At 35.3% G+C, this 14792-nt stretch overlaps 2 protein-coding genes across 5 annotated transcripts in view; one reads left to right on the top strand and one right to left on the bottom strand.

Annotated features, from left to right (window-relative positions):
* Positions 1–32: 32 nt before the first annotated feature.
* On the top strand, positions 33–1987 carry LOC105230282 (transmembrane protein 192). The gene is made up of 6 exons (XM_011210971.4): positions 33–313; positions 377–549; positions 754–886; positions 948–1224; positions 1299–1423; positions 1491–1987. The coding sequence occupies exons 1-6, from the start codon at positions 278–280 to the stop codon at positions 1587–1589; spliced, it is 843 nt and encodes a 280-aa protein (XP_011209273.1). The 5' UTR covers positions 33–277; the 3' UTR covers positions 1590–1987.
* A 125-nt stretch (positions 1988–2112) lies between these two features.
* LOC105230283 (serine-rich adhesin for platelets) overlaps positions 2113–14792 on the bottom strand; it is a 41144-nt gene continuing 28464 nt past the window's right edge. For 2 of the 4 annotated variants that reach the window (XM_011210972.4, XM_011210974.3), the window contains exons 2-7: positions 13127–13187; positions 8678–13030; positions 7996–8115; positions 3061–3318; positions 2803–2994; positions 2113–2727 (exon numbers count right to left, since the gene is read on the bottom strand). In XM_011210972.4, the coding sequence (XP_011209274.2) occupies positions 2653–2727; positions 2803–2994; positions 3061–3318; positions 7996–8115; positions 8678–13030; positions 13127–13187 (5059 nt within the window). In that variant the 3' untranslated portion in view covers positions 2113–2652. The remainder of the gene's footprint in view (positions 2728–2802; positions 2995–3060; positions 3319–7995; positions 8116–8677; positions 13031–13126; positions 13188–14792) is intronic. The other 2 variants (XM_011210973.4, XM_011210975.4) reach the window with 1 other exon arrangement.

The raw sequence follows: 14792 nt of genomic DNA, 5'->3' as shown, positions 1-14792 counted from the left end.
ATATGTTTTTTCTGACGCCGCCAATTGCGAATGACTTTCGAAAACAAATTCGTAAAACTACAAAACGTAAATAAAAAAAATTAAAACTAGAAAACAAATAATAGTAGAATCCCTTTCTTTGTGAACGTTTAGCCAATCAACGAAAAGCGAAAAGTTGCATAAAAGAAAAACAACTAAAAATACTTGTAATCAATTTAATTATATTTCGGAGCGATAAGCTGATGCGCACTTAAGCCCATTGAACAGTGTTGCTGAATCACAGCCGTTACTCATTCATATGGTCAGTTTGGGACACAATTTCAACGCAAATAGGGTAAAAATAATTTTAGTGGAAAATAAAGGTGCACTATTACATTTTTTGTAATAACTTGAATAGAGTGCTCAATATATGAACATGGGTGATAATCGTGCATCTGTTACGCCAAGCAACGCTGCAGCCGGTGTGGGTGCTGGCACCTTTGGTAGCGACACACAAGAGCTGCTTGATCCAGTATTAACTTCAAATACGGATGGTACCTTCAAATCTCTCAAAACAATACCGGCTTTTAGGTATGTTTTAATAATGTTGATGTGATTCGTGACCAGACAATGTGACATTTAGGAATCATAGAATATAAATTTTATTTTGCAATTACGTACATTTTTATTTTAATATGTGTATATAAAAAATTTTAATAGATTGTTTGTAAATCGCTACCCTGACCTACCATTCTGAAATATATAACTAAAAAAGTGTACGCTTTGTTTTTACAGTATTCATTTGCTGATTTCGAGTGTAATCTCTTTCATTGGCATTGTGCTTGCTTTTGCATGGCCAGAGGACAAACGTTGTGAAGCGTATTTTATTATGCTATACTTACGTGCGACTTTTTGGGTGATAACATTTGTAAGTACAAATAAATGTTATATATACATATATAGTATATTCAACATTTTGTTCCTTGCAGTTGTTCGATCACTTAATTAAAAAGCATCACGACGATTTACGCCTGAATGGTTATCATGAATTCCATCGTGCCACGGCCATGCAAAAGAGTATACCACTAAATGTGGTATCGCTTTGGAACTCCATGCTATTGGCTGTACAAGCGGGTATTCATCACTATTATGGTGTAAATTTCTGGCAACATTGTGCGGAAGGGTTTCTCTCGCCGGTTTCTTATATTGCCGCTTTCAACACTTTAGAGACACTGGTATTGAGTGCAACTCACGGTTGCTATATATGTAAGTATGCCGAGCTTTAAGTAAAATTAAATAAATATTCTAACATATTTAAAATGAATTTTTGTACCAAATAGCGAAAGTGCGGAAATTTAATAAATCCGCCCCACCACCCGATGCGCTCCGCGGTGGTAATAGTGCTTCCGGTTCACTGGGCCTAATGCAACCGGGTGGTAATACTACTGAGTTGTTAGAGAAACAGGTAATTATTTATTATTACAGGTGTCTTTAATAGAATGATTTATATTGTATATAACATTTTATTACAGGCCGATCTTATTGCCTACCTGAAGGATCATAATCAGAAATTAAATCAAAAATTGCACCAAATGCAGTTAAATGCGCGCACCGTGAATTTGACAGCTTAAAGGTGAAAGCGGTTCGAAGTCTCTACAACATACTAAACTAAATACGAAACGAAAGAGAAAATTGAAAAAAGTAGTATCTTACTTTCATATAAAGTGAAAATTATAATCGAGTTGAAGTTACAAATCATTGCGATCTGTATACTACTGTTATATCTATGTACTAACTATTATTCCCATTTTATTGGTTATTAGTTTAATAGAGAAGAATATCTGAAAATTGATATTTTCCAAATTTTGTTTGTATGCAAAATATGCATATGCGATTTGTTTTATCTTTATTACTACCATAATTTAGTGTATTTGAATCATTGTATATATGTATTTGGCAAACATGGACTGATGTTTTAATCCGTTTAAATAAAGTTATAACAAGTTTTTATATACGAAGTGCAAAATTATTTATGTTTGCCTTTTCAATTAATTGTCGATAGACTGAAGAAGTAAATTGGAGGAATGTTGCCATTTTGACAGTACTTAGTCGGATAAAAATCTGGGACCGTTTTGGTTTCGTAAACCAGCTGTCGCGAGGAGGACATTGATTGGTGGGGGATAGAAATTTGAGGTCGGTGATTTAATTTTTCGCCGTTTTCTCCAAGTGCCACTCTACGATGGGGGCCTATTGACCGAATGGACGTTGTTGCTCTAGGAGGATAGTTCTTTATCACATTTCATCCATATCTCTGTGACTAGAGATTGCCCACCTCGATTATTTGCTGTCTGACATCTTAGATTTTCCACGAAAATAAATTGAAAACTGTTATGTTATAATTACATTTTTCATTATATTTCACCGTAAAACAAGTTTATTATTAAAATTTATTAACAATAAGAAATATGATTATACATCAAATGCTAATTAATACAATTTAAAAAAATTAAAGATATTTAATATCCACAAATAAAAAAAAATTAACCTTTTTAAAAATTACTTTAAACTGTATATCATAACCTAAAATCTAAAAGGATACACTCCTAAATGGATGTATTAAATAAACCAAAATATAACAAATGCAACATTTCAGCGGAAATGCAGACCGTAAAAATAGCAAACAAAAAGTATTATTTATTTCCGTTTCGTTCCAAGATTTTGCGGTAGTTCAATAACTCTCAGAGTTTTATCCTTAGCCGTTACTATTATCTGAAAAATCCAAAAGAAAATAAACTAAATTAATAACCTTGTAATACAAATATAATATACAACAAAAATAATTACCTTATTGCTGATCACCACTAGAGTTAAAATGTTGCCGGAACAGCCCGCATAACGGCCACAATGTCGTTCCTTCGCCTTATCAATTACATAGACAAAACCATCGTATGAACCGACGAGTAGAAACTTATTTTGGTAAAGTCGCATCGACACTGCCCCACTGCCGCAATTAAATGGGGATAAATGTTGCCCAGTCTGTGGAAAAATAAACACAAGTTTTATGTTTTTCACCAGTTTAAGTATCTCCTTGAGTTTACTTACCGTAAAATCAATTTTTAGTACATCGCGCCGCTGAGTGCCACAGTAGATACAACCATCATCCAATAGTAAACTGTATGCTTTCATTGCATCGGGCAGAGTCAAAGTGCGCAACAATAGTCCGGAAGATGCGTCACGGATTTGTATTTCTTTAGACTTAGAGGCTACAATGAGAATACGACGTGGTCCCTCCTTAGTCGCTTTGATGGCGGTTATTGAAGCTTCAGATGATGAAATTGTGGAATTGTTCAAAATGTTGGACTGAAGGAAAAAAATATACAAATACATACATATGTATATAATATTTAAAGTGAATGTTCAGGCATATAAATAATTTATATATTTGCTAAAAAATGATGTACTTGTAAATATATATATAAGAAAAAAAGGAAATGTATCAGAGAAGTTAATAGAAATAGACAGTCCCAACGGTCCTGGAATAAGGGAAATGGTTGGGTGATTATTGTAAATTTAGCATTACGCATCATGTGTGGAAATGGGAGAATCCGCGGATTATAGAAAAATGTAAAAGGGGCATTATCAGTAGGTGAATCGATTAATGTTTTCGGAACGACTATCACACTATGAAATTAAAGAGCGCCTGGACGTTCAACATTTCTTGAAGTTTCAGAACTTCGAATGTACATCGAATAGCAAAATTGCCGATTTAAACGAACAAAAAATGGCCCGAAGGCAAAGAACAAAAGTTCTACTCAAACAGTTTGACCCTTACGTAGGTACGGGATTTGGTAACAAAAACAATTTTTAATCATCGAAAATCGCTTTGTTCTTTTCAAGATATTCTCCATTAAGATCTATACACTTTTGCATGCGTTTGAACAAATTGTTGAGGCACTTTTGCCACTCTTATTGAAGTACCGCCAAAACATGCCTTTTGAACGCATCAACCGTCTCTTAAGGTGTCGAAAAAATTGTACCTCTTAGTTTATTTTTTACGAACGGGAATAAAAAGAAGTCATTCGGTGCTAAGTGAAGATTATACGGAGGATGACTCATCAAATCGATACTTTGAGCGGTCAAAAATGCAGTTGTTTCTGTCTATATGTAAAAGCTAGCATTGCTGTGGTGAAGAGTGATCCGTCTTCGTCGGTTTTCCTGATTTCATATTTCATGTTTCGATAGGAAAAGTGAACAAAAAAGATGAAAAAGGAATAGTGAATCTGTTTTCGCGGAATCTTGCTTTAACACTGCGCAAGAACAAGCTAAAATAATGGCAAATGGTTTAAATATATCCTACGAAACTATCCGAACCCTTCTTCATACTCATGATCTGAAATGGCGCAACACAATGAAGAAGCCTTTGTTGACAGAAAAACTTGTGACAAAGCGGCTCGCTTGGGTGCATGAGAATTTTGATAGAGATTTTGAAAATGTCATTTTTACTCATGAATATTCTATACAGGCACGTTCTGTTCTCACGCGAGCCTGGTCAACTTCTTAGGCTTGTTCAGCGGACCGTAAAAGTTGGATGGAATAAAGGTACATCTTTGTGGCTGCTACTCAAAGCAGGGATTCGGCGCTTTGTACCTCTTTACTGACAACCTAAATGCCGAGAAATGATAAAAATCTACAAAAAGGCTTTACTGCTATCTGCTAAACGATGGCTCATCAGAAAAAATTAAGATTGGAGGAGGAGGACAACGATCCTAAACACCGCAGCAAGCTCTGTACTCAGTGGAAAACTCAATCTGGCATCGTTACATTGGTTTGGCCGTCGCAGTCGGCCAATGCAAATCCTATTGAAAATGTGAGGGCATATATTAAACAGAAGCTTCGTGGAAGACGCACATACATTTTGAAACAGTTGTCTTACGAAATTCGTCGGATTTGGAGATCCTTGCCACTAGCCTACGCCGTCAAATTAGTAGAAAGCATGCCTCGGAGATGACAGGCAATTATCGACGACGGTGGTGACTGGACATATTATTGACCAAATTGCATCATTGTTTTAGTAGGTATTAAACAACTTTTAGTATTAAACATTTAGTTTTGCAGACATCTCTAGGGATCTGAGCACATTTCTCGCCCTTGCTCTCAGACAACTTAATCAAATATATGCGGAAGGTTTTAAGATTTTACTAAAAATTAAACATGGAGATATCTGGAAGATATCTAACGTTTTACTCAATGAAAATTTCGCTTACGTTTCAAAGGTAATTGGCATGGACTACTCAAAAACAATGATGTCACATAATATCCAATCTATCTGCCAACGGATGTGAATAAGGTGAAATTCTAGAGCAAGGTTTTTTTTTAAATGAACTTGCTGATTTAATATTGATCAAGTTAGGACAAGTAAGTAAAGATGGAAGCATATTGTTTTGGTGAAATTTGTCGAAAATTTGCGAAGGTTACTACGAAAAATTTAAAAAGGTGAAATACTTAATGATCCTCAAATACTGTTATTAATGAATGATACAGAGTTTATACAAATTATGACTCTCCTGATAATCTTGGAAAAGCTTTGGGTTGAGAGTCGAAATTCTACCAGGCAATTATAAAGGACCAAATAACGAAGAAATTGTGAGAAATATGCAAAAATTTTGAAGACTCTAGGAGAAAATATGAGTATTAAGTTAGACTATCATCTGTATAAATTTTCGAATAATTTTACAGATAATATGTAGTAAGAAACCATGAAACCGATTCCACCATATCTAAAAGTGATGGAAGAAAGGTATCAAAGTTGATGGGATAGTCATATATGTATGTGCTGCTGGACTGCTGTACCTTAAAAAAGATATAGATTGCTATCTGGGAATTTTGAAAATAAAATATCATAAAAGGAGTTTTATTGGAATATGTACACATGTTTTCGACATTCTGCTCTCTCTTTACCTAAATGTATCCTTGTTTTTTCAAAACAAATTGACGTTATAAATATATTTATCTATTCTTTTTTCATGTTTTTTGGTTTTTGAGATGTAAGATGGAAATACAGATTAAAAAAGGGGTAATTTTTACAAAACCATTGATAGTTTCATGAGCTGTGGGCACAAATATATCCAAAATCTATCTTATATTTCTCACTGTAGACCAGTGATATCTACCGAATGATAATCGCATTTCCAATATTTTATATTTCCTTCCTTTTTTATTAAGAATATAAATTATTTTTAGAAAATTAAAAAAAAGAATGACAAGTTTGCACTACAAAGCAGTTTTTGGGCAATTGCCACGCCCCTAGTAGAACTATCTAGGCGATTTATGTCTTTAACTAACGTGCATCTCTGCTGCTACATAAATATGTATGTACAGTGCTATATTAATCATTATTTAATACCAAATAAGTGTACATCAAATAGTGCAGCCATTTTAGAACGACAAATAAGCTGCAGAAAGAAAAGCAAGAAATTTCAGCTGGTGGTTGTTATAAGCGCATGCAAGTTTCGTGTTTATTTAGTGGATGCAATGGAAATTCTTAAAATAACAATACTATCAAATATGTGTAAATACGTAGGTCCAAGTGAGCGCTGCACTGCATGTTGCAAGAAATCTGATTCGCTCGAAGTAGCCAATGAAAATGAGAGAAAACTCCCACGACAAAATTTTCCAGACGAAGGGGAAGTATCACACAATGAAAATAAACATAGTGAAGAGTGGAATTCGGATTTCCAACTGCAATAAATGCCATACACATATTGTATGCAATGGATGAAGAAAAGAATGGCAACTGGCAGCAATTTGTTTTGGTGGTTGTGGATAGCATGATAGTATACACCATTGAGTTGTAGTGTATAATATAAAATTTTCTTTTGTATCTTTATTTTACAAAAAAAAAAATCTTTATATTCGACACATAAATCTTGCAGTGGCCGCCACAGCTGTAAGTCGACGACGGTTAATTCTTGGCATGCGCACAACAACGCTGCGTTTTCACTAGAAATGCAATTTGGAGAGAGATAGAAAGACTCAGGACCAAGCTAGAGCGCATCATCATCGGCCAAGGTGCTCTCTTATGAGTCGAAATGTTGTGAACAAAGAAAACTTACACTGCCGTAGGGATGGTTGCGATGCATTCAAATGCATTGTCCAAGTTCATTGTTGCCTATTTTGTGAAAGTGGTGCAATAGATAGTTGTTGCAAACATAAATGGGTATGCGCCATTTTAGCTGTAGAAAAGCATAAACAAATAAAACTAAATTATATACGGTAGAACGTTAGGTTCAGCGCAGTAACGCCCTTGCAATATGGGTTGGTCCCAATGAACTTGGTGCACTCCCATAATAGCTTGTGTTTTGTTGTAATTTCTCCGGTGCAAAATGGGTGTGCTGAACTATTTTTTTTTTTTTTGTCGCTTTCGATAGCTCTAATCACACTGATATTAGGGTAGAAGCATTCTATAAGTACATACATACATATGTATATATTTTTATATGTTTATTTAAATCTAAAATTGCATGCTACTTCATTCTCCTTTAAAAACGCGATATAATCGAAGCGAAATAACGCCAGCTCAGAATGGGAATTATAAGCACGTTATGGCAATAAATTACTCGTACAAATCGAATCTTATGAGTTTGGCATACCAACTAATTTAAATCGATTGCGTGGTATACAAAGTGACTGGTGCAAACATTGCAATATAATGGGAGGAAACAAAAAATAATGAAAATATGTATAAGAAGCAGTTGAGAAAGTTTGTTTTTGGTGTGAGCTCAATTAAAATATTGGAAAAATGACGATAATGCCACTATGCAGACACAGTAAATAAAAAACCCTAAGTATTTCAACAATTTCTAACGGATATATGTATCATTTTGAGAATTCTACGACACCTAAAATTGGCAATGAAAAGATTGAGGAATTTCGCGTAGAAATAAATACCATAAACACACAACAAGTCCTGTTATAATAATATTTGAAAGAACAATTTTTGGAGAAAGACATTTTACAATTTCTACTCTGTAAACTTACCGAAATGTCATAAGTGAAGATGTTGCCCCATCTACTTCCGATAAAAGCCGAACCCCATTTACCCTCAATACATTGTAAGGGCTCTTGTAGGTATACGGATTGTATATCCAAGGCGAAGTTCTGTTGTAAAGAGAAATTAAATAAAATATTCTTTAATTATTTAGATTTAAATATTATCAAAACTGATTTTATGTGATTACATTTATTATTTTTTTTCATTTGAAAAGCAAAATGGTACAAATGTAGGTATTAACATACAAAGGTGTGAATATAGTTCGTATACTCTCTCAGAACACCATATTTTTATAGCAGACAGATTCGAGTGGAAGGAAGCCTAGAAAGTAGTATGTTATTTTGCTCATTTACGAATCTCGAATTCAAGAAGAAATGTTTCTAACCTTTGAAAATAATTGAATTGTAAAAATGTGAAAGGTAAACTTAATAGATAGAGTGAGTTTCGGAAGTAAATTTTCACCATTGTTTAATGCTTTTCGAAGTAATTTGTCAAGTTAAATTCTAAAATCGAATGAAAAAGGAATGTCTGTGTTCCCGTCTTGCAAATTCTACACCTCTATGTTCTTTATAAAAATATTCTGAATTTGATTCTTTTAAAATTCAAACAATCATACAACAATGCCTTAATTAAGCTAATATTAGATGTCATAGACTTAATTCAACTTACCTCTAAAGACGTCTTTTTCATGTATCCATCCAGCGAGGTGGTATATAGCATCTTCTTTTCGCGACACAAATAGGAATGTGTAATAGCTTCGCTGTGTTTGGAGAATTCTTTTTCTAATTTAAGAGTTTTGGCATTGAATTGATATAGCCGACCATCTTCACCGGTTGCGACCAACCAACGTTCATAGAGATGTACTTGTGTCAGTGAGCTTCTAACATTAATCGTAGAGACGGGCATATCCACGCCATCAAACGGAGGCTCTATATCACTGAAGGCTTGCTCCAAATCGGAAATCGCAGTACACGGAGAAGCTTCACACTCATCCATTGCTGACGTTTCACCGATCGCTGTTGCATTAGCTGCATTAGTTTGAGACTTAGGTTGTTTACCAACGTTACGTGTGCCACCTGGTTTGCGAACGCCACCTCGTTTGCGTGGACCACGTTTTCGCTTTACTGCCGGTGTATTGCTCCCGTTAGCCCTCCGTTTGCGTTGATTTGGAAGGTTGGTTTGTATACCACGAGCTGTTGTCTTTAATGAGGTACCAGGCGTTGCTTCTGTATTTTGCGATACTGGAGTTGTTCTAGCTGTATCACGTGTTGGCAATTCACTGGCAGCTGCTGTCATAGCAGTGTTGAGTAATAAAAATTTCTCATTTTGCAATTGCATCGTTTGCATGTCCACCTCCATTTTGTCCTTTTGCAATTTCAGTATCATCTCTTCGATGAACATTTTTCGTTTATGCAACTCCATCAACTTCATATCGAATTCTCGTAGATTATTCACAACGAACTCACCTAAAATGTTTTTTTGACGCAATGCTTCCAAATCTACATTCGGAAATAGAGAGCTTGACATCAAAGTTGGTATGCTTGAGATTCCACAAAGCCCCGTAATGCTATTTTCATATCCAATTAAAGAACCACCATTACTACTGAATTTGTTATCGAATAAATGGTCTCTTTGCAGCGAACGCAAATTAGTGGGAGATTGTAATTCACTACAACAGCTCGATTCACTCAAATGTGTTCGCGAGTTGATGCTTTCGAAAGCGACATTACGCGAGCCTTGCTCATTTGAAGCTCCACTACCACAAGTGGTGGTAGCAGTTGGAGGCTGACGTGTCGTCACACTAGCTAAAGAATCTTCTTGATTAGTGGTGTTGTTGATTTCAAATGAATTATTACACGCTTCGGAGTGTGTATTGACGCCTGTTTTATGCCTTTCACCAACCGCATTATCGGTGGCTTCTGCATTGCCAGCACTTTTTGCTCTATCGCCATCCTTCGCTCTTTTGCTCATTAATGTTTGCCCATTCACACTTTGATTTTGATGTTTCGTTGGCGTCGTTGAAGGAGTCGTAGACCTTGCCTTTGATTGCATACAATTCTTTGCAGAATCAACTTTTTCTGCAGCATTGGCACTTTTCCGAATGCTGTTACCGCATGTACTTTTTACGGCCACTGTGGAAATCCCATTAGCTTTGTCGACGTATATACCGCCGTCATTGGTTTCGTGTGCTCTTGAAGTTTCCACTGCCGGCGCATCACTTGCATGCGGTTTATCAGCAGTTTCAGTGCTTTTCCTTAATCGGTTACTGCTACGTTCCTTTTTGGCAGCTTCTTTTTGCTTGTTGAAAACATTGACAATTTCACGCATCAGGAACTCTAAGGCGACGGTACGATCTTCGGACTTCAGATTAGATTGTATTTTTGCAATTTCAGGTTTGGTAAACTTTTTGGTATTGTATTCACTAGTACAGATACATGATATGAAATGTAGGCGCGTGTACGTAGAGTTTGAAAATTTATTGTGATAACGACTTTTTAAATTCTCACTTAAATTGGGTAGTAGCAGCTTTTCAAAGCTTTCGACAATGTTTTGTGCATCTACTCGCAACTTTAGTCGACGTCTTTTCACTGAAGACGAAGTGCTCTTAGCCGAAGACTCCGATTCAGTATCAGAACTGCTGCTCGAGCTGGACGTAGACGAGCTACTCGAAGAGGATGACGAATCAACACGTATTACATCTTTGTTAACATTTTTCCGACCACTTTTACGCCCCATTGGAATTCTGCGTGTTCTTGTCTTATTTTCCTTTGATATGTTCTCCGTTTCTTTGGTAGTCGGATTTGTTGTTTCCGCCACCTTAGAGCTCGTTTGTTCAACGTTTGTTTCTGACACTTTTTCAGGTTCAACTGAAACATTTTCTTTTTGCAACGTTGTGTCATTTTCCGTAACATTTTCTGTTGTATTAATACTGTCTGGTATCGGTTGTATCGTTGTAGTTGATGTTTCAACGATGCTTTCCTGTAGCGGTGCCGCAACAATTGTCGTCGGTGTACTTTCTTCGCTTGTCGCTTTATTGCTTGTAGTAGCCTCTTGTTGCGTGTTGGATACAATAATACCTAAAGCTGCATCTTGTAGCGCATCTGTGTTTTTATTACAAAAAATCTCTATACCGAAAGCTTTGCGTATCTCTTCTAAAACTATATCTGGTATGCATATCGCATCAACAATATCATCCGGAACGAAATTGACACTTTCGTCATCCTTTGCTGTTTCCAAATTCATTGACTTCAGCTGTCTTCGAATTTCTTCACGTAACCGTTTGCGTGCCTGTGCCTTTAAGGCCTCATCAAAGCGCGTACCACAGCTATTGATTACCTGTTTTATCCCAAACTTATCCATACCGGCAACTTTTTCAATCAGATTTTCTGTTGTACCACTTGAATTACTACAAGTTGAAATTTTTCGTCGTCTCTTTACAAGATTCGGACGACAAACCCGTTTATTTGGTGTAAATGTGGCCAAAGTAACAGGAGGCACGTCCTCGATTTCCGTCACACTGGAATCGTCCGTTAATTCAATTAACTCGTTTCGTATAAGTCTCGACAGTGGTATTATCGAGATTTTAGGTTTTTTTGCCTTAGTTTTCTCAATGGGCGAAACTCTGCACACGAGTCTAGAAATTTCTTCGTCATTAATTTCACGATTTTCAGATATATCTGAAGCATTGAGATCGTTGTCAATGCAGGGAACATCTGTCGTCGTAGTCTCCGTTATATTTACGTCATAACTGGTAACAACTATAGAATTTGTATTACCATCTATTTGTCTATCATTTTTCTCCAAAAGTGATTCCGAAATAAATGTAATACTTTCGTCAGTTTCTTGTTTCTTATCCGAAATTTCAGTCTTTTGTTCTTGGTCTAGAGACCTTGAAATGTCACTTGGAATAGTTTTTTGAATCGTGGTTTGCTGTAAAGGCTCCTCTACTATTAAGTTAGTATCTGAACTATTGGATTCTTTATCGCTTACTTTCGATTTTTGTTTTGTCTTGTCAAAATTCGTATTTTTTGCTTGCTTTGTAATTTTACACCTTAAATTGGTGGTTTCGTCTTTGGAAACTTCTGATGAGCTTTCAGTAGTTTGAACTTTAGTGACATCTTTATTTAAATCTATACTCGGTTCTGCTATGGTTTTGCCACTTGTATCGTCGCAAATGTTTGAACCTTTATTTATAGATCTACTTTTTTCCGATTCTCTACAGACTTGGTCTGCAATGTTTTCTATTGTCTTACTTTTTTCTTTTTTATTATCAGAGCTTTCTAATGCTTTATTTTGCTTTACAGTTTTTGTTGTATTTTCTTCTTTACATTTTTCAATTTGACTACAATCGCTAGCTGTAAAATTCTCAATCCGCTCTGTTTCGCCTTTATCGTCAGTTATAGAATTTTCTCTAGAATTGTCAGCAATATCGTCTGTGTTTTTTTTCTTGACACTATTTGATGAACTTTTTTTTTCTGTTTTGCTTTTATCTTCAGGTATATCCTTAACATTAAGTGGTTTCGTTTTAGACACTTTTTTTCTTGGTGATGATCTCACTGCATTTCTTCTAGGTTTTTCAATAGCCTTACTATTTTCAGTTGATTTTGGTTTTTCAATTTTCTCCCTGTCAGTTTCATTAGAAGTGTGTGTTGTATTTGTAAGTGTTTTACCAGTATCATTTGATGATTCACTGGTATTTATATTATTCACAGTCGACGTAAGGTCGGCTCTTTTCTCAGTTCTAGATGCTGTCGGTGTGTTATTATCTTTTCTTTGGGTATTAAAAGGTCTCCGATCTACTTCATTACCAAATGGCGAAGACGTTTTATCTCTTCTTCTTTCTTGGTCATTTTGCCAATAATTCGAATTGGAATTGTAATTATTGGAATTGTAATCATTCGTCCAATGGTTGCTATTTCGATTATTTGGTCCATTATTATATCTATTTGGGTTCCATTGTGTTGAATAATAGGGAGATTGATCAGAACGCAGCGAAAAATAAGTATCTGAGGGGGTTTGATACTGGAAATTTTGTTAGAAACATCACACAAAGTTTTAAGGGAATATTGTGTATTTTAAGATTATTGATAAATTCAGTGCATTAGTTTGAATCCTTACCTTGTTTCGTGTTCCCGCTATAAAATCCCTACGTGGAGGTGCCCCATAGTTGTATCTTCTGCTGTAAATGAAGTGAATCTTTAATTTGTTGCTTTATTTGTTATCTGTTATCTATACTAATATTATAAAGAGGAAAGATTCGATGGATTGCTTTTTGAATTAAATACACTGAGATTGGAAAGATTGGCTCATATTCTACAGACGCATGATGTGATAAGTTTGGTGTGTTAAATTACTCAGAATACAAGAATATTCACTGTTGGAATGGAGTGATAATACGTATGTTGCTTTTTGTATTTCGGAATCTGGCAACCCTAAAGCAATCGAGCAACGCACAACTTTATCGTAAAGTTTGAGAATTTTGATGATATACATACTCATATTTGTATTGTTTACAGTAACTTAAAATATTAATTTCTTTTACAACTTTCAAAGAGGATTATCTCAGCGACAGTGCATCGATGAACTTAATTTAATTTTTTGCGATGAAGCCACATCTAGTACGAGTGTTTATCGATGGTATAATGAATCCAATCGAGGTCGTAGATCACTTTAAGACAAATTTCGTTGCGGTCGTCCAAAATTAGTTCTACTTCAGGAAACTATTGATGCAAACTGATATTACTATATGGCATTAGTGGGATCAGCATACATTCACTATTGCATGAACATTTGATGGTAGACAATGTTTCACGTGGGATCCCACACAATTTTTAGATCGCTTAAAAAAAGGCTCGTGTCAATTGGTCGAGAGAAATGTTAAAAGTGTACGATAATGGTGCTTCGTAACATGTCTATGAGGACGTGACAGGAGACAAATCGTTGAGTTTTATACATGATACCGAAAGTAAACAGCCGTCGATAGTACATGTCGCAAACATACTCCTAGAACAGCACAGAACAATAAATTCTGAGTGGTACACAATCATTTGTTTGCCAGTTGTCTTTCAAAAATCAGGAAAACCACTATGATAATGCTAGCTCTCACACACAGACTGAAACAACTGCATTTTTAAACACTATAAACATCGATTTAAACCGTATATTCCTGACTTAGCATCGAATGACTTCTTTTTATTCCCGAATTAAAAAAAAAAAACTAAGAGGTCATTGCTTTTCGACACCTGAAGAGGCGGTTGATGCATTCAGAACGCATGTTTTGGAGAAATCTCAGTCAGAGTGGCAAATGTGCTTCAAGAATTGGTTCAAACGCTTGCAAAAGTATTTAGATCTTGATAGAGAATGCTTCTAAAACCAATAAAGGGATATTTGTTAATTCATATTTGTTTTTCTACCCTAATCCCGAAGTATAAAAGTCACCTTTGATATGGGCGAACTAATTTTGAAAGCTTTTTACTTTATATTAATATAAAGTTTTATTTAGATACCTTATTCTATGTTTCCTTAACGTTTTGTTTTGGTAATTAATCCCTAAAATAATTTAATTTTTTCACTTTGAGCTGTAAATTGAATTTGATTTAAGTACTTTCTTTTAATAAAACCACTTCGTTGATTTCTTGTATAAAAACAACAAAGGAATAATTAATGTAATTTTTCAAAGTGCCACAAATTACACAAATTTCGACCGCTAGCGCTCTTGACACGTGAACAAAGAAAGCTCCTACGATGCCACCTACTTATACAGTGGTATTTATGTACATATATG

This window comes from Bactrocera dorsalis, chromosome 2, assembly GCF_023373825.1.
Source record: "Bactrocera dorsalis isolate Fly_Bdor chromosome 2, ASM2337382v1, whole genome shotgun sequence".
Lineage (NCBI taxonomy): Eukaryota > Metazoa > Arthropoda > Insecta > Diptera > Tephritidae > Bactrocera > Bactrocera dorsalis.
This window is presented reverse-complemented; position numbering and strand designations above follow the sequence as displayed.